This window comes from Atheta coriaria, unplaced genomic scaffold, assembly GCF_025399875.1.
Source record: "Atheta coriaria isolate IRGN ID8LTWV9N9 unplaced genomic scaffold, Caltech_Dcor_3.1 hic_scaffold_1_pilon, whole genome shotgun sequence".
In the NCBI taxonomy this organism is placed as follows: Eukaryota; Metazoa; Arthropoda; class Insecta; order Coleoptera; family Staphylinidae; genus Dalotia; species Dalotia coriaria.
This window is the reverse complement of record NW_027045443.1, coordinates 1,012,976-1,033,477: the sequence shown is the minus strand read 5'-3', so window position 1 is coordinate 1,033,477 and position 20,502 is coordinate 1,012,976. Positions and strand designations below refer to the sequence as shown.

Genomic DNA, 20,502 nt, shown 5'->3' with positions numbered 1-20,502 from the left:
CATTGCCCGGCGCCTCCACCAAAAATTTCCCATTGCATTGGAAGAAAAATCACGCAGACAACATAAAATAAATAAAAATAAAAGTTGCGGCGTGGTCGGGCGGTACGCGCGCAAAAGTTGTTCTAAGCAGGAAGTCGTCGTCGTCTTAATAGCCTCCGCGCAGGCCACTCTCCTTTGGCAGCCGCGCGCGCGCTCCGGTTTCGGCCGATCTCTATTGCGCCGCGTCCGCGTGTCTGTCGCCCGCGAGAGACGCAAGAGTCGTCGATCTAAAGCAGATCACATTCGCGTCCAGCGTCCACACACGCCGCCGCGGCCGCGGGATCGAAGCATTGCAGAGCAGAGCAGCAGCAATAACACTCACACGCGCGCGCGCTCGCCCCGGCCGCTGCACAATTTTTCTCGGAGCGGCGGCGCGCTGGGTTCCGCGTGGCGTGGCCGAGGCTGCGCCGCACCAGATGACCACTTTCGATCGCCGGCCAGCGACATGAGCGCGGAGAACGTTACTTACCGCAAACTGGAGCACCGACACACGCGCGCACACACCGCTATGCGCGATGCTGCGACGAAAAAAGTAAAAGTCACTTAGCTATCGTTTTTGCTAATTGCGAAAACTACACAACTACTACCTAACTACACTCTACCTAATATTATTTTACTTTAAATTAATAATTTTTATCAAAAAATTAAATTTTTTACGTTGGATGTTTTCTTGGTGATGCATTGAAGTCACCGCTCGGAAACGTCGCTGCCGCTGATGTTCCGCCGGTCGCGTAGGCATTGCAGAGCGAAAAATCAGAGCGACCCGCCCGTCATTGGCTCGCGCGCTCTCGGCCAACGCACGCATTCGTCTTCGGGAGCGGGCGCGAAATCGCTCTCTTCGCCGTCGCGCGCGCCGCTCGCGCGTATCATCTTAGCATCGAACCTGCCCGCGACGCGCAGCATCCGCTCGCGGACAGTGTCTGTTCGGACGTCGTTCGGAGCAGAGCACCAAGCGCACCGCCGACTCAGCACGCGAGCGCGCGCTCTCGACGCGAGTAAAAGTTTTTCAAGTGCGCTGCGCATTGTTCCAAACTTTGCAAATCAAACTTTTATTATCACATCAGTTAATTACAAGTTGCTCTTCGACCAACAACACATCCAGCAGATCATCACTGACAACTTTATCAGACAACTGTATTCTACACGCACGTGTTTTTCAAGCGCACGTGGCTTTTCAACTTGTCTACACAACCCTAAGACGCCTCGAGTGCGAAATGTGCCACTTGTATCCTCGGTGCCAGGGAGAGGATTCGGTGATCCTGCCAGCCGGCCACCCGCAGACTGAACTAATTTCAGTGCAATTGTTGTAAACCGCGCCGGAAGCAGAAAAACAGTGTGAAAATTGATTTTTTGAATAATTTTATCAACGAATACTGTGTTTTGTCGCATCATTTTGGGAAAAAAGTTAAGAATCACAAGTGAGGATTTTGTCGAAGATTTTCATCGACGAAGCCTTCAACGGTAAGTCGCAGTGTAATCCATTTCGCCGAGGACTTCAGCTCGAGTCGCTCGAATTAATTAATTTAAGCATGCTTTCTAACTGTCGCTCGGGCTAGAAATTTGTGTCCTGACCGAGCACAGAATAGGTAATGCCGAATAATGCGCGCAATTAGCCGTGGCTCTTACACAAAAAAAAAGTGAAAAAAATGTATCATAATATCAACGAAATTAAAATTCATCATCTGCCCGTCAAGCGCGGCTGTCACATTGTCATTCCGGCGAATTTCTTTTTAATATTTGTTTGTAAATGTTGTGCTGCGGCGAATTCGTTTGCTTGTTTTACGCGGATTCGTCGCGGGCCATTCATTAAGTTGATTATGCGTCGACGTCTGACGAAGACGGGCAAATTACACGAATTTTGTCATCTTTTGTCGTCGCTGGCCGTCGCCGACGTCGTGGATTTCACATGCTTTGCATTTCTTTGTGCGCTCGCTCGCATTACGCTTGTTTTGTCACATCGCGCGGCGCGCAACAGGCACGCGTTTGTTAGTGCTAATTGGATCTGTTTTGCCTTCTCCGGCGGGCCGCGGCCCGTACATTTGAAACGCATTAGGCGGCGGACAACGATTCATTGTCTTAGGCCGTTATTGTTTTTCGGTCATTCAAGACAATTCGTCGCACATATGCAAAAACCCGCAACAAAGTGAACAAAGTGAACAAAGCCACATGACAACAACAACGAAAAAAAAAAAAAGAAAAGAAGAAAAAAACCCAAGTTTTTCAGTTTACGAAAAATTATAGCAAACGAAATAATAGCCGACGACAAAAACGTTTTTCGTGTTAGAGTTTGAAAGACATTTGATTCAATTTGTATTTCGTCTTCATTTAATTAAAAGCGGTGATTGTCGTCGGCGCGCGTTAATTGCGTTGTTTGCAAACGCGGCCGCGAACGACCGCTTCGTTTGTGTTTTGTTGTTTGGTGCGCGCTGAATATAATGCCGCCTCGGAGATGTTACTCCAGTTCCCATATTATTGAGTAATTTCGACGCGCGACGCCGCGGCGGGCCGCGCTCGACAACGCACGCAGTAAACGACGAAATTGTCGAGTCTATTGTTGGTTGCACGGCGCGCTTTTCGTTACATTTTGCGTTCTCACACGCGGACGCAACAATCCGCGAATCAAACAAGCAAAAAACCTTACAAATTTGTTGATGGATTACATTTTTTTCTTTTGCATAGAAAAGAGAGAAAAATTTACCACTTACCACATTTTTGTTTTCAATGAATGATGATTCCATTTGGGATTTGTTTAACACTATGTCTTGTAGCAGGTTGTCTCATGTAGCAAACAGGGATTGCACGGCAAAGGCTAGGCCTCGGTGTATGGTGGTCATCCTCCCAACGAAAAACCCGCCATCTTGGATCATCTGAAGACAAAACTGAAGCCGAAAATGTATTTTAATAGTCAAAACTTACTCATGCATGTGTTGTAAATCAAGTCAAGTCAATGCTTGTTGTGTAAACAATGATGTCCACTTTGCCCTGCAACCGATAGAGGTGAGTAGGTACCTTTTTCTTCCGGCGACAACAAATGACCAAATGGAATCATTAGGTTACGTGACGCGAGTGTCAGCGCAGTGCAGCGCTTGCGCAATCCGCCGAAATCCGCACGTTCCGGATGAGCAAGTAACTTGCGTGTTACATTTTCGCCTGACGCAACGCGCGCGCGCATGCGCCTTGCAAGCGTTGGTCAAAGTTGAAGTGCTCGCAGTTCTTTGAAAATGCACTTTTCGCCGTTTTATGGCGGCCGCTCGTAAACACGACGGCTCGATGCCAACGCCAATCGATCGATCATAGCCGTTGCTCAATCGTTTATGCTCTTTTAATGCTTAAATATATTGCGTGTGGAAAAAACGCGCTCGCGCGCGCGCAGAAACGTAATAAAAGTAATGTCAGTAATGTCAAAGCGTTTGACATTTCGTGTAATACGGGTGAGCACACCCACCGGATTAACTCAAACTTCGAATCTAAATCAAAACAGTAAAACAACCGCGCGTGTGATTTCTTCATCGGATTCTTGGAAATGCGTATTTTTCATTATGGAAATAAAATATGAGATCGTTTATGATTCATTCAAATCGCCACTTAGCCACCACTTAGCCGCGCACGCGCTTAATCAATTTACTTATTATTATTAATCCAAAACGATGATTTCGCTCGATGCTGTCGATGTGGTTGATGATGATGATGATGATCGCGCGCCGCGATTATGTTTCGCAAATAAAACATGAATAACGATTATGCAAATGACCTATTGTCTCGGCGCGCTCGTTGCCATCTGGCATCTTCGCGCTTGACGCGCGCGCCTCTTATTAACAAATTTCAATTATACAATTATACAATGCGATAATGATCGTCGTGAGTGCAGCAACAAGTGAGGCAGGTAATTCAGCGCTAATAAACCAACACCTTTCATCAACTCTCACCACAATCCGATGACAATTGACAGCTGATGTGTGAGGTTATGTTTGGTTAATTTTTGGGTGGTGTGGGTGTAGTGTCGCAATCCGCCGCAAATGAATTTTATTGAACTTTACAGCGCAAAACAATTACACAAATGAATTGATTTTATAAAACAAGTTAATTTTTCAATTGTGCAGAGTCGTATTTAATCATATTTTAATTATCAAGTGCGCTAAGTGACATTTTAACCACGTTTAACTTATTTTCACTTTATTTCCGCGTTTAGGTCTTTTTATTTGAACTTTTGTAATAAAAAAAACTTCAAAATAAAGCCACCCCGTGACTAAAGTACTTTAGACATGTCTTTGGCCGTTTGTGATTAAATTAAACCAACACCTTTCATCACTCTTACCACAATCCGATGACAATTGACAGCTGATGTGTGAGGTTATGTTTGGTTAATTTTTGGGTGGTGTGGGTGTAGTGTCGCAATCCTGCTGCACAGCGCTGAATTTTATTGAACTTTACAGCGCAAAACAATTACACAAATGAATTGATTTTATAAAATAAGTTAATTTTTCAATTGTGCAGAGTCGTATTTAATCATATTTTAATTATCAAGTGCGCTAAGTGACATTTTAACCACGTTTAACTTATTTTCACTTTATTTCCGCGTTTAGGTCTTTTTATTTGAACTTTTGTAATAAAAAATCTTCAAAATAAAGCCACCCCGTGACTAAAGTACTTTAGACATGTCTTTGGCCGTTTGTGATTAAATTAAACCAACACCTTTCATCGCTCTTACCACAATCCGATGACAATTGACAGCTGATGTGTGAGGTTATGTTTGGTTAATTTTTGGGTGGTGTGGGTGTAGTGTCGCAATCCTGCTGCACAGCGCTGTATTTTATTGAACTTTACAGCGCAAAACAATTACATAAATGAATTGATTTTATAAAATAAGCTAATTTTTCAATTGTGCAGAGTCGTATTTAATCATATTTTAATTATCAAGTGCGCTAAGTGACATTTTAACCACGTTTAACTTATTTTCACTTTATTTCCGCTTTTTATTTGAACTTTTGTAATAAAAAATACTTCAAAATAAAGCCACCGCGTGACTAAAGAACTTTAGACATGTCTTTGGCCGTTTGTGATTAAATTAAACCAGCACCTTTCATCGCTCTTACCACAATCCGATGACAATTGACAGCTGATGTGTGAGGTTATGTTTGGTTAATTTTTGGGTGATGGGTGGGTGTAGTGTCGCAATCCTGCTGCACACAGCCGCTGAATTTTATTGAATCATTACGGCGATTTATGTCGCTCGGCGCGGCGTCCTTTTCCAGCGCCGTCCGTGTTTACCGGTGTTTACGTCCGGGCCGGTCGTAAGTCTGTCCCCGGGGCCGCGCGCGCTTAATGTGCTCGTGCGGATCGTGGATCTGGCGGATCGTGCCGCCGACGAGAGCGCCGCAAGCCGCGCGATCGCCCGCGCCTCGGCGTGCATCGCTCGCGTGCCGAAAGAAGCGCGCCCGAAGAAAACGCTTTCGAGCACGGCCGGCGCGCGAGCCGCTATTATATTAGATCGGTCACGTGCCGACCTCTGACCTCAGCGAGAGGCACCTCTAACACCGCGAAAAAATCATTTCAATTTTCCTGCGATACGTTTCTACATTTCAAACCCTAACAATTAATTCCTCGCCACTCGCGAAATAAAAAAAAAGAGATTTTTTCTTCATTACTCGGTGAGATTGAGTCATTTTCAAGCGGTGCAATCGCGTCCTCATCTCTAATTGTAATCTGCGCGCGAGTGAACAATGCGAGCCGTTTTGTTTCGTTTTCACTGCGGCGTTTTTCGCACGCGCAATCCGCGAGTTGCACTTGTTGCGCGTTTTGTCGCCGTGCATCAGCTTCAATATGAATACATAAATATAGAGCAAGGTTAATGACGTCTTTCATACCCGGCGAAATGATGAAAAACTCTCACATTATTGCATTTTCTTCGCGCGTCAGTGTCGCTCGGCTGCTACAGTGACGAAAAACAGATGTAACTGCGGCGGCGTCGTCGTCGTTAATTTGCATAAACAGCGATGATGCCATCATGCAAATCCAGGTGTAAACATGACGACCAATTAAAATCAGTTTATTTCACGTTTACGTATAAATTTTTATTCAAATTGTCTGCAAACACGCGAATTTCGAACGAAAAATGAGAGGAAAATGTCCGGAATTATGAATACATCGCGAGTTGCCGATCGATGGCAGCGATTGCGCTCGATTTGTCCCGATGAAATTATCAATCGGCATCACACGGCGCATTTTACTATGGGAACAGCCATCCCGACCGATTCGCAGCTCGACTAATGAAGCCCGGCCCCAAAGCCGGCCGTGATAACATGCACAAATTGAGAAACTCGCCGCTCGTCGGATGGATAATCTCACCGATCTCTGCGGTGCACATCCTCGGCCATTAACGGATGTTACAGTTCTACCAACTACGGCGCGCGGTCGGCATCGGCATGCGCAGCGTAAAAACAGCTCGCGTGTGGCGTTTTTGCGTTCCCAGCAGTGACAAATCGCGAATTCATCGATGAGCGACGACGACGACGTATAATTAAATTCGTCCGCGATTGCGCGAAGCATACATTAGAATGACTTATTGTTCGCCGATTGTTCTCCGGCGCAGATTCACATTTAATTCGATTAAAGCGTTCGAGCTTTGATTATTATTCCATTAGGGCTATAATTAAATTCATAATATTCCACACACACGCGGCCGGCGCGCGCATTGTTCGCTATGGAAATTTATGCGATTCAACAACGATCCTTTAAATTCTTCTCCGATCGTTGTGTTTTTTTTTTCGTGCTTCACAAGTGTCTTTCACTTTTACTTAAATAAATTCTATTTAAATGACATCGATTTGTGGCCGAAAAAATCGTCAAGTGAACTTTACAGCGTGAAACAATTACACAAATGAATTGATTTTGAAGAGTAAGTTGAGTTTTCATATCTACAGGGCCGTATTTAATCATATTTTAATTATCAAGTGCGCTAAGTGACACTTTAACCACGTTTTATTTATTTTCACTTAATTTTCACGTTTTAGTTTTGTATTTGAATTTTTGTATTGTGAAACTTGTGACTAAAGCCATCCTGTGGGTAAAACCCGTGACTAAAGTACTTTAGACACGTATTTGGTCGTTGTGATTAAATTGCCACTTTTTGTGTCTAGGAACCGTAGAAAAGTGGTTAAATTGTAGTTTTGTCACGAGATTGATTGAGACCAAGCATAACAAGCATTTAATCAATCGAGTGTATAATTATCTTTAGCCACGTCATGCCTACGCTATTTTTTAAACTTCTACTCTATTTTCACGTTTAGATTTTTGTATTTGAACTTTTGTATTGTGAAACTTGCAATTAAAGGCACCCCGTGTGTAAAACCCGTGACTAAAGTACTTTAGACACGTCTTTGGCCGTTTGTGATTAAATTGCCACTTTTCGTGTCTAGAAACCGTAGAAAAAGTGATTAAATGGCAGTTTTTGTCATAAGATTGGTCAAGAACGAGTGTAGCGAGCGCTTAATCAAACGAGTGTTTAATAACTTTTAGCCACGTGATGCTTACACTATTTTTTCTATTTCAATACTATTTTCATGTTTAAATTTATGTATTTATACTTTTGTATTGTAAAACTACGAATTAAAGTCACCCCGTGACTAAAACCCGTGACTAAAGTACTATATTGTCAAAAATATCACTTTTCACGTCTCAAAACCATGAAAAACTGTCAATTTAAAGCTGAAAGTAGAAATAATTCAATTTTTCTGCCGAGGGTGAAATAATCCTAACCAAATCCGTGGTTTCCGATTGCATAACGCGCGCGCACAATCGAAATTTACATCTCACCTCGCATCCGTCCGCGTGGATTATCATAAACGAAAACAATGCGCGTGACGACGCTGGATCGCGTCGCCCGATCGATTTTCACCACGCCACTCGCTCAGATCTCGCGCGCATCTCGCGATTCAAAGAAATTCAATGAATACGGGATTAGATGGATGATGATTGGACGTGCGCGCGCGCGCGCCCGATGAATAAATGCATGGCTATGAATGATGGACGGAGTTCATTGAGAGACGGCGCGCGCGGCCGAATAATAAATAAATTATGGAAATGCCGGCGATGCCCAAATCGGACGGCGAGCCGCGCGCGCATTACATATTGAGATTAGGCGATTATTAAAATTGAAGATCGCGCGGAGATGAGCGCATTTGCATATAATGTGTTATTACGTCTACGCATCGCCGAGTGTTGGCTGAACTTTGACGCGCGGGCAGCGCCTGGCATTCGACGAGTGCAGCAGCGCCTTCAAGACGGATTTGGGCGCGTAATTGTCGAAACACCACACACGAGACGCGCGTTTCAATCGAAAGCGTGAAATTAATTTTTACGAATTTGGTGGATGCGCCGGGCGCGAGCGCGAGAAGGAAAAATATGAAAATTGTTGATTTCCGACGCGTCCATTGTATGCAAATCGATTTGCACGAAATCGGACGCAGCTCCTCATCAGCGCGCGCTTAATTAGTCAATTAAAGTAATTGTGCACACACAGAGACGACGATCGGCAGCGAATTCCGCGGGCCGCGCTGGCGAATCAAAGGGGCGCATGCACCAGCGCATTAGCGCCGAATTTATATGCAGCTTTCGTTTGCGCGAGCGCACAACGATTATTTCTTTTAACGAACGTTACCGGCCGCGGCGACGTGTGCCCGTCTCCGAGAAGAGATTAATTAAAATTCGGGAATGTTCATCATCGCGTCGTGCGCAGCGTCGTTATCGCCGTCCGCGAGCGTTTATTGTTACCGAGAAGAAGAGACGAGTGGTTTTTGCGCCGCCGCGCGCGTTTATTTGCATTTTTAATCGCCGCTTAATTAATTCTCTAAACGGATATTTTTATTGTGCGCTGCTATATGGAGATGCGCCGGGTTTTTCGCGTTTCAGCCGCATTTGGCCGGTGGGTATTAATTCGTCGGGAGCGCGAAATGCCTGCACGTTCGAGACAATGCTGGCGGTAGACGAGGCTGCTGCGTGCCATTCCGAATCGGCGGCGATTGAGATTTTTGCAATTTGTCGTCGCATCTGCGCGCAAAAACCCAACGCAAGAACACTTTATGCTAGCGATGGTGCTTTACCACAAGGGCAACGAAATTTTAATCGCTGCGTTTTTGTGCTTGCAACTCACGAGGAATTCGATATTGTTAGCTAAATTACAAACGCGTTTATTTTTTCTCATCTACACAACTTGTTTTCTTTAATAATTTTTTTCGGTCAAATTAGAAAATTAAATTTAAAGTAAAGAAAGCAAACACTTAATTCGTTTTTAATCAACGAATCAAATCGATTCGGTATCGCGGCCGGCGATCTGAATGTGTCTCCATATACATAATATTCAATTCGAGCATCGGGCGAGCGCGAGCACGCATCGATGCGTCGCCGGAATGACGACGCGGCTGAGAAAACCACCGCTACGTCCGCGATCCGCTCGCGTTTTCTACACGCGCGCGTAACTTTGGTTACGGCTGCCGCTCCTCGCCGCCGCGCCGCCGCGGCCATTAGACGGCCATTCAATTGGTAAAAGTGATAGTTGTCCAGGCAGCCGAACGCGGAATCGACGGCGACGACGACAAAGTCACAAATCTAGATCAGACGGGCAGAAGCACGCCGCGAAGACGCCGAAGAAGAAGAAGAAGAAATCCGAGCTGTACGGCCGGACAATGAAAGTAGATCGGTTTTTTTTCTTCTGCGCGCTGCCTAATCTCACCGCGGCTAATTAAAGCAGCTGTAGACGGAAGCGTTTAGTTTTTGGATAAATCAATCTCTCGATGCGCGCCGTTCGGAAAGTTCGAAATCCGGTTGAATGTGGGCCTCGCCGATGAAGAAAATTTGGAGCGCACTCGGCGATGCATAAAATCGCTCCGAAAATGCTATCGACAATAGAAATCTACGCACTTTGTATCATTTGCTGCCGCGTTCGCTAATAACCAGCTAATAACTCATCAATTAAAATCGATTATTCATCGATTGACAAGCGAACTTTCTGTTTTCGATACAAATTTCAACTTTTCACGTAATTTTAGTTTTTCTACGCAGTGTAGTACCTATATTCAAATTGTGGTTTAATTAATCAAAAGAAGACTGATACTGATACACTTGGCTGAAAAAAGTCGCGAGCCAACAAATAAACGTATCGCTTGCGTCGATAAATCGAGCACTTTCTCCGCGCCGCGCGCGCATGGATATGCGCTTATTTACTTTGCGCTTATAACTTAGTTACATTCGTCTTTGTCGTCGTCTTCTTCTTGTTTTAATGCGTTGCGCCGGCTGCGCTCGGACAACGCGAACACTTGGCGCGCTCGGAAATTGGTGCAGTTTTCGCGGAGCGACGAAGAAAGGAAGCGCGACGTTCGCAAACTGACCATTAGCGCTTGATTTGCGAGCGTTTCGCTAGCGCTGCCTGGCTGATATATTGCTCCATATTACTGGCGCGCCGGGGCCAAGCCTAGATCTCGCGCAGTGCGCGCCGAAAGAAAGAAAGCTGCCCGCCGATTTTGTTTATCGCCGCTCGTGGACAATCCGCGCGCGCGCGCGCGCCCGCGGAAACATCGAAACGTGGAAAACTCGCGGCGCTGTCGGCCACAACTTACGACTCTATATTCATCCTGTGCAGCGCGTTCATTGAATTTTAAATCCGCGCGAATAAAACCTAAACATTTTCACGCTTATGCACTAAGTAGCAATTTAAGTCATAAAACATCACGCCGGTGGATTTGATCGACGCGAATCGATTTTTCCCAAGCGACACGCCCGAAATGATTACTGAACACCCGAGAAAAAGCAACAAGTAGAACATGAAGACGAACGGGACGAGTTACAGTTGTAATTTCCAGCCGCGCGGCGCATCCGTGCATCGATTTTATTGCAAGAAATTGAAATTCTTCTCCGCGCCGGCTCCTGCTCCTTCGGGTTGAGCACAGCGGCCAGAAAAACGAGCATCAGTTATGTTAAGTGAGGCGTAATCAAGCCAGCCGTGCGGATAATAAATATCTACTCCACATTCGCAGCGATACTCATCCACTGAGCGTTTTGATAAATCACGCATTGTTTGCGGTGATTCTTCCAGCGTTTGCGGAGGTATTAGTCGCCCGGTGTGCGCACGACGTGTCGGACGTGTTGATCTTTAATATCTGGGCGAGCGGGCGCATAAGGCGATCGCGGCGCGGCGCGGAAAAATGCGGAAAATGAGAAATCTGCGCGGCGGCTGCGCGCCGGCCAACCTTTGATCCCAATCGTCTTGCGGACGGTTTCTGCACCTGTAAACACTACTTGGTGCGCGCGCGCGATGCGAAAAATGCGCGGTTCTACTCGACCGGATCGCAATTTTAGTGAATGAAATGAAGTGGGAGCGGGCATAAATCAATAGCACGCGAAATACGATTCTGCGGCCGGCTGGGTGAAAACACACTCAAACCACAATTGCGAAGAAATCGGAAAATGTGCGAAGAAGCGAAGAGATTTAAAGAAATCCGTACTTTTTTTTGTGTGTAAAACTAAAACTTTCATTTTAGTTTTTTTTTTCTCTCACAAAAAACAAACGAATTTCAATAAAAATCGTCTTAAAACATACGCAGACATAAAAAGCGCTATCGATTTGAATGCTCAATGGTGATTAATGATCGAAATATTCAATATCTGCTCAAGCGCGCGTATCTTTTTCAGCGTGCGTGCAACTTTTTTCGGATGTTGCTTTTTTCGTAGCGAAAGAGCATTAAATTTTAATGGCATTCCGCTCCTCGACGGATTTCGTCCGCGTCGACGCTAATTGAGTTCACTTGTCCGCTCCGCGAACGCACCGAATGAGTCGGCAGCGTAACTAGGACTATACTTAATTCAATTAGGGCGATAATCGACAAATAATCACTGGTCGCAGCGCGCAGTCATCATAACTCGGCTAGATCAACGCCGGGCGCGAAAAGAATCCGACAAAAATGAAAGCAAACACCTGAGAAAACGCCATCCTCACACGTGTGGCAAGGTGGAAATCGGTTCCAAGTCGAATACAAAAAAAACTAATGAGCATAATGACGCTGAGATAATTTAATTAAGATTATCATGTGAAAGGGCTAGTTACCTACCGGAATGATCACCGTAACAAGTTGTTTTTACAAGTTGACAGATTGTGCGATTGCATCGAGATTAATGTGTGCAACAGGAGCGCTCGTTAATCAACAGTGTGAATCATTAGTATTAGACGTAGGATTCGGCTTCGAAAATTTATCCAGCGTAGCATCTGGCATCGATTTCCGAGAGGTCAGAGATCAAACGACGTCGCACTCCAACGCAGCTCCTGATAAAATGTCAATTCCGGCGATAAAACGTACTTTTCGACGGTTTCGGCGCGCGCGTTCACCTCGCAGACAAAGTGATCTTTAAAATTCGTGTGGCGCGTACACACGTCATCAAAAATTCAGACGCTTTGGGAAAAAATCCGTCTCGCCCACGCGCTGTGTGAATAAATTTACGAATAGTTAAATTTGTAAGAGTTTTAAGTTAAACTTCAAAGTAAAACTTTATAATTTATAATTCATCCCCGGTTATTTGTTTGTTTGAGAATGGTAACAGGACAAAGCGCTTTTACGTAACGTGCGCACTCGAGGAATAACAACGCGCGCGCGGGTTGGCGACTTGCGACTTTCTTAGCCTGCGAGAAAAGCGAGCGTTCCGCGCGCTCGCGGGTCTTATCTGTTCGCATGTCCGGACATGCGGACGTAACGGACGCGGCGCTCCAGCCTCGCCAGCTAGCTCCAGTTCTCGTACGGTAATCTTACCTTTTTTTTCCTTGCTGCTTTGCGGTGCGCGCGGCTGAGAGGGCCGAAGGAAGGAGGAAGCCCTGCGGGCGTGTGCGCGCCGCGCGCGACGGTACGACATGCTACGTGCGGCACGCCACGATGCGTACCGATAACACGACCAGGGAAACGTGTTAACAAATGCCCTGCAACGGTCACCGCCGCCGACAGCGCACAAAAATGCACCGGCAGTCGTCGTCTAGCTGAAAGTGCAGGGGAGACTTCAATTCAGTTCTCAATTTGAGCAAGCACTCTATAATAATGTATTTACACTCACCTGTTTCTCGTTCAACAATCACGATTGGCAGCGTGGTGTAACTGTTGTGCACATCGCGAATAAATAAAAATGCAGTGCAGGCGATAACCTTAGTTCGTTTTTTTGCCGCCTAATCTGGAGGGGGTTCAATGACCTCTGAAATTTGAAAAATACAATAAAATTAGTTGAAAATCTGTGAAATCGTGCAACAATTAAAGAAAAACAATGAAATAAGTTAAAAATAGGCTGTAGACATGGAATATATCACAGAATATTATGGAATATACTCAAAAACTTACTTTTTTCAAGGACGTTGAGCGTGATTCAAACAAAAAACGAAATTTTGACAATTCTGTGGCTGATCTTCTGCGATCCACTGCAATCAGCAACTGTTTTACTTAGTTTTACGTTTATAAAGTCTGGATTAGTGTTTTAAATGTTACACTTTGTGTTTTGCACACTTTTTACAACAGGTTTTCGGTTTACACTTGTTTGCTATAACGTTCTGCAACGACTGCACAAACCGACGCCTTCCCGGTTTTTTCTCCCTGCAGTCGTGCCACACTAACAGGCGCATGAGTAATACCAACCTATTTTAAACTGACCTGCGCAAAACAAACAAAATTTTGAAATTTGACATTTTAATGTCAAATCACACCATTTATTGTTTTAAATATTCACTACTAATTAATTCATGCTGGTAAGCTTATTTAAAAGATATATTTATAGACAATTGTAATAAATATTGATTATCCTTGAGTTTTCATATAATTTTATTCAAAACAATCGATGTTTTGATGGAATGTAGCACGAATTCGGGCTATTTAACAGCGAAATTTAAATTACAAGCCACGAACGAAACATATGGCTGTAGTTGTTGTACGCGATGGAGGCGCGTTGATAAAAAGTGAAACGTTTGCGCAGCCTCTCGCCTCTCGCGCGGCGAATATCTACGTTTCATCAATTGTAGCATTTGTACGAACATTAGTTATTCTTATCAAGCGTTCGGCGCGTTCGTCACTGCTGGCTGTATAGCCATCAGGCGCAGAGCTATCAACCACGTCACATCGACGTTTCTAACCGCACTTTTCTGACATTTACCAGTGAAACATTCACGGTTTCCTTCTCCTGCCATGTTCAAATAAAAAAACGTGTTCTCTTTCTGTTTGCAGATCCCAGAATCCTTAATGAACATTGTGGACCAATCGCTACCGTCGTGGCTCCGCTACCTGCCCCCGAAACCGCCCTCGTCGTCATCGCACACGCCGTACCCCGCCGCTTCCAGCCATCGCAGCGCCGCCGCCGCCGCCATGAGAGAGAAGGACTCGTCGCCGCGCAAGATGCTGGTAGCGACGAGCGGTCACAGCAGCCCCAAGCAAGCGGCGGTCTATCCCTCTCAGTACGCGTGCCGCCTCCGGATGACGACGCGCCCTTTGATCTGTCATCGCGTAAGAGCGCAGCGTCGCCCGTCCCACGCGGGCCACACATGTCGCCTGCCAGCCGACCCGCCGCCCAGGAAGAGGCGGAATATGAACAGCCACTGGACCTGCGCGTTGATCACAAGAAATCCATACTGCGCGCTGCCGCCGCCGCGCGTGGCCTTGGTAAAGACGAGAATTCGAACGTGATTGCATCGGAGACGGATAAAATGGGCGGGACACTGCCGCCCCTGCCGCCTACAGCTCTTGGGCAAGGATCACTTGGTGTTGGTAACTTCCCAGTGCTTTTCCCACCGCAACCCATGCATCCGATGATGCTGGAGGCGATGTATCGCGCGCAGAGTAAAGTACCCATACAGTATCCGCGTTATCCGCCATTCCTGCCCACATCAATGCTGTCCCCGACGTCTCCGTCGTTTGACCTGCTCCGGGCGCCTACCCTGACACCTGTGAGTAAATTTGATCCACCTACACCCACAGCCACTACGAATCTACCACCCGGAGGCGGTGGGGGTACCGGGGGTAGTGTTGGTGGTAAGGTAAAGGATCGCTACGCCTGTAAATACTGCGGTAAGGTATTCCCACGTTCCGCGAATCTCACGCGCCACCTCCGGACGCACACTGGTGAACAACCGTACAAATGCCGCTACTGCGAGCGCTCATTTTCGATCTCCTCCAACCTGCAGCGGCATGTACGCAACATCCACAACAAAGAAAAACCATTCAAATGCCCATTATGCGAGCGTTGTTTTGGTCAACAGACTAATCTAGACAGGCATTTGAAGAAACACGAAGCCGACGGTCCTACTATCCTCGATGAACGCGCGCTCCAGCGGCGCTCGTTCCAAGGACGCGCGCTCAACGAAGAGTCCTACTTCGAGGAGATCCGTAACTTCATGGGTAAGGTAACAGAAGGGAGACTGGCGCTGGGCGCGCCGAGTTTCGAGCGGTTGGAAAAACTCGAACGTTTTGAAAAACTCGGATTGTTACCGATTAATCAACTCGCTGGACTTGGAGCCGCCGCGCAGAATAACAACAACGATGTGTCCACCATGAACAACAACCAAATCAAGGCGGAAAAAGTGGATGATATACCGGAGAAGATGGATGCGGATGCGAAGGATGTGGAGGTGAAACTCGAGCGGGATTATTGCAGTTCGAGATCATCGACGCGCTCATCAAGCGCGGCGTCCAGTCGATGTGACAGCGTGGATAAAGAAGATAAACTTGACCGGATGGATGCGAAAGACGACGAGAATCAGGATAATAACAATGTGCCGATCACGATGACGATGACGACGCGGCGGAGGAAGGCGTCGTGATCGTGTGTAGGTCTAGCGAGGTAACAAAAATTCTTTAAAAAAAATGATTTTTTACAACATCAGGGGTGATTTTTGTTCGGTTTCCTTCACTATTCGTTAATTATTTGTGTCTACACGCGAGGAAAACACTGCGGATTCTTCCCAGACGACGCACTAATTAATTACACTTCTTTCTTGCTTGTTTCATGTGTTTCTGTTGCATCTTCGGCATTTTTTCCCGACCGCTTACGTATGAAAACGTAACGTTTTCCACTTTTAACGAGTCGCTTTAATTGCCGGCGTGATTTCTGCGATTTCTTCGATTCCCCGGACAGTTACGGCTAATTAATTGCCGTATAACTCGCCGCTGACATTTAAAGCGCTAAACGGCGAGTAAAACAACAATTAATTGATTATCGCATTCGATCGCCGGCAGTGTGCGCTTTTCAGGCGTTTTCGCCGCCTAAAATTTATCCGCGCGCGCTGTGCTCGCCGCGTCTCTTGGGTGGAAGATGTTGAGATTGAGAAACTTATGATTTATGTGCGCGCCGCGCGCGCGGTTAATTCGCTCGGGCCGCTCGTTAGCGATATAAACATGTCACATTTGACGCCAACGCGCCGCCGCTCTTTAACGAGGCATTAAATGGTCGCGCGCGCGCGCCGCGATCGAAAATTGATTCGAAAAGATTCATGAGTGTCGCCAGCGCCGAGGACAAATTGATCTCTAATATATTATTACCATTCGAATGCGCGAGTTGTGAGTTGTGTGTTGTTACGCTGTGCGTTAACATTGAATCACTTCGCTCTCGTTTTCGACCGGCTCGGGCGGACTTAATTGATGCCCGCCGTATTGTTCTCGGCGCGCGCGCTGATGCAAATTGCAATGCGCAAGAAGCCCGCCGAAGACGCGCGCCGCGCACAACAATGTCGAAAATTGAATGCAAGGTCGCGGCGCGGGCGCTCCAATTCTCAGCGGCTCATTCATCGCGCGGTGTTTCGCGGTGCTCGTTAATAACGGCATAATAGCGCTAATAACCGCACGCCGCAAGACAATACACGTGGATTACCTCATCGCGATCGCGAAAAACGAAAAACGAAACTAAATTGTCGAAATAAATAAAAAAAAATACTTGAATAATACACACAGCATCCACCGGAAATCGATTTCGTTGTGAATCGAGTGCCACCCGTCGGGTTCTTGTATCCAACGGGAGGAAATTGCCTAAAATCAACGCGTAATGCGATCTCCGCGACAGGAAGTCGCGCCTAATCACCGATCGCGCCAAAAACACTTTCGTCTGCCTGACTTTCATCGCTTCATCTTCTTAATACCGGTCATTTTCGGGTCTGTACTTGTTAACAACACACTTTAACACGTTGGGAAGTTTTGTTTTAATTTCCGGTGCGCGGTTATTTACTCTTGAACTGTTTTCTTCTTCTTTTCACCGCTGTATCCTACTTAAAAATCTTTAAGATTTCCAAAGGGTCTTTGTGCACTTTGTTCTTCTATTGATCACAACACGTAAAAAGCGCGCGATGTGAACGAAAACGAAAGCAAATCGAGAGCAGTCATTAATAACGACTTAATCATAACTTAATCGTTTCATTAGAAGTCATCACGGCGTAATCGCTCGATCTGATTGATCCATCGTTTGGTGGACGGATCGATTTCTATTTCGTTACGTCAGCCATTTTTTTTTTCGGCCGACGAATTTCTTTTTTTCAATTTCTTCTGCACCGGATTTTGTTCTGCGAGTCTTTTATTTCATGCCTTTCAATTAATTTCCTTCAAGTCTTCTTCACGGCTGATAAGAACGAAATAGAAATTCCGCGGCGAAGAACTGGAGCGGACGCCGGGCGCCCTCCGGCGGATCTCTAATAATTGTGCGGCTCGAATTTTTGACTCACAATCATTTACAGCGACGTCGGCATTAAATGCAAATTGCTCCAATTTCCAGGCGTGCGCGCGAAGCGCAAGTGGCGACGTTTTTACGCGCGCGATTTCTAATGTCATCGTAAAACCTAATTAATTCACTTTTGCGCCGCTCGACGCTCGTTTTCGTTAATTAATTAAGTGATAAACATTTCGTACTGCGTGTCGACTGCTACTGTTTCTGCTTTCTTTCGCTGCATGTTACACAATTTTCGGTGCGGATGAAATTTTTCGATGATATTCTGCGCTCGAAATCCAATGAACCGAAGAAGCGCGCTGGTGGAGAAAAAAGCGCGCCGCGCTGAAATTGATGCTGATGAATACGTATAGTAATTGCCGGCTGGTCGAGCAGAACAAGAGCAGGAACCGCTCGCGGTACGTGCGGCGTCTTCCTGCAAGTAGGCTAAGCCTAACCTCGCGCGCAATCGCCTTCTAACGGTAACTTCGTCGCAGTCATCTTCATCTTCTTCTTCTTGGTCTTCTTCTGCGGGCACTTCTGGTCGTAACATGTAATGTGTATCAACTTTTTCTTTTGTGTGCCGGTCGCTCTTTGTGTGCGCTGAGCTATGCTGAGCGCATCACAACACTTTTTGCGCGTTTGATTCTTTTCGGTTTCTTAATTCTATTTGATTTGCCTAACCGACACCCACCGATGTGCGGCTTTGTTGTCCACATCAAGATAAACACGTAGACGTTTAGACGAGTTTTTAACCGCCACCGGAGGCTGGAAACCGTTAGAATCACCGCGCCGCATTTTCCACTCGCTTTCCACTTGATTCAACAAACAATAAATTTCATCGCGAAATCATTCACACTCGGCTGGATTTGTTAATTTTATTGTGCGTTGTGTTACACACTGTGCGAATTATTGCACAAATAAATCACGCACGAATTAACGAATCATCAAAGACTCATCAGCGCGCTAATAAACTCATCAGCAACATTAATTAATTTCTAATGCATCACTTTTCACTTTCCACGCTCGGCGTATGAATTTTCCTGCGTTTTCTTGACTTTTCCGTGTTGCCAACTTTCTTTTTCATCGCAATAATTAAAAAGCGCGCAAATCACCTAATTTTTTTCGCTCCTCATTTCCTCAATTTTCACATCATCCACGAAATGCAGTGTTTCTTCTCGGTGCATACATGATGAAATTCAGCGAGACTTCCTACTACAAACGCATGTGCCACAAACGAAACAAAAACCGTACAAAACAAACAAGTACAACTAATTTTACACGTTTAACTAGTTTACTCTCACTTATTATACATTTTTATATAAAACAGTTACCAGTAAGTCTAGGAAGTAAAAAAAGTGATATGGAAATTTTCCCCGAGAAAAAAAAAATCACCCCTGTGCGAATACAACGAATTTTTGATCCAAAATTCCACACACAACGAAAGTACAATCCTACGTAATCACGCAACGAAGACGCACGTAAACTAAATTAATATATAGGCGCCTTAAAGTTAAAACCTACGATAAACATGTAACAAGTAACGCTCGATATATTTAACAATATGTGTTCCTTTTTATTTCCGACGTCGTACAATCTTCCTGCCTGCGATGAAGCTGCAAACGCTTTTCTTGCGAAACTCTTAAGGTTTAATGATAGATGTTAATTAATCAATTAATTAACTCCAGCTAGCCCGGGCTGTCGCGGAGCCCGGGAGGAACTCTCTACGAATTTGTTCCTAATGTGTGTGTGAATGCGTTTTATTTTTATAAAAATAAATAAATGTAATTTTATTCTTAAATATGTAAAAAAATTTGTATAGTTTGTAAACTCAACGATGCACGATTCACTTTAATTAATTTTATTAATTAAGTCACCTACGATCATAGTTACCTATGTAGATGTATAATACTGTAATTGTTTGTGTTTTATATTTTTCTCTTTCTGTAACAGAATGCGTTGTTCTTAGAGCTCGTTAAAAATGACAATTTGAACGGCGTGTGCGTTCGATGACGCAGCGTTCCGCGCGCACAGGACACAGGAGACATAGTCAATTAGATGGTTACCAATTAATTAATATGTGTACGTACTTAAGCTTTATTTAATTTAAACAGCGCGAGCATATTCTCGAACGGAACGTCTTGTAGTCATATCATATCGGAAATTTTTGTAACATTTGTGTTTTTTTTTTGTGTATTTTGGATTTCGTTTCGTAAGTGTATATTGTTTCTATTTCTATTTTGTATAAAAAAAACACAACACACAGGTTAATTATTAAAATGCCACACACTTTCAACGCATTTTTTGTACATGGCATGAGTAATGACACCGGTTGCTTGGCGTGCGGATGGATTTACAACAATTATGTCTCTGTCAAAAGTGTTACACATTTTTGAGTCTTGTCTTTCTTAAACTACTACCTACTATTAGCTTGTAAGTTAATGCAATTTGTGTAAACACGAAATTTTTATAAATAAAAATTTACATGAATTTTCTTTCTTGTGATTTTTTTTTTGATTTTTAGCGTTTTTTGTTGAAGGTAAGTAAAATATGCATTTTTTTGGGGTACCAGGAGAGGTATGCAGGTAGATTTGCTTTTAGGGGGGTTAGGGATGTTTTTAAGGCATTTTGTGATTGGTTTGAGGGTGAAATGCAGGTAAACAGGTATACACCCTTGATGGTAGGCACAATAGAAGAAGGTGTGTCTTCTAAACTTGAAATTATTTGTAAAATTGAATATTTTGAGTGAAAAATATTGAAAAACCAATA

At 44.9% G+C, this 20,502-nt stretch overlaps 1 protein-coding gene across 1 annotated transcript; it reads left to right on the top strand.

Moving 5' to 3' along the window:
- Positions 1 to 852: 852 nt before the first annotated feature.
- LOC135804231 (transcription factor hamlet-like) lies at positions 853 to 20,223 on the top strand. The gene is given in 3 exon segments (XM_065318036.1): positions 853 to 1,500; positions 14,277 to 14,501; positions 14,504 to 20,223. Coding segments are annotated over 2 exon segments (1,572 nt in total). The 5' UTR covers positions 853 to 1,500; positions 14,277 to 14,291; the 3' UTR covers positions 15,866 to 20,223.
- The last annotated feature ends 279 nt before the right edge of the window (positions 20,224 to 20,502 follow it).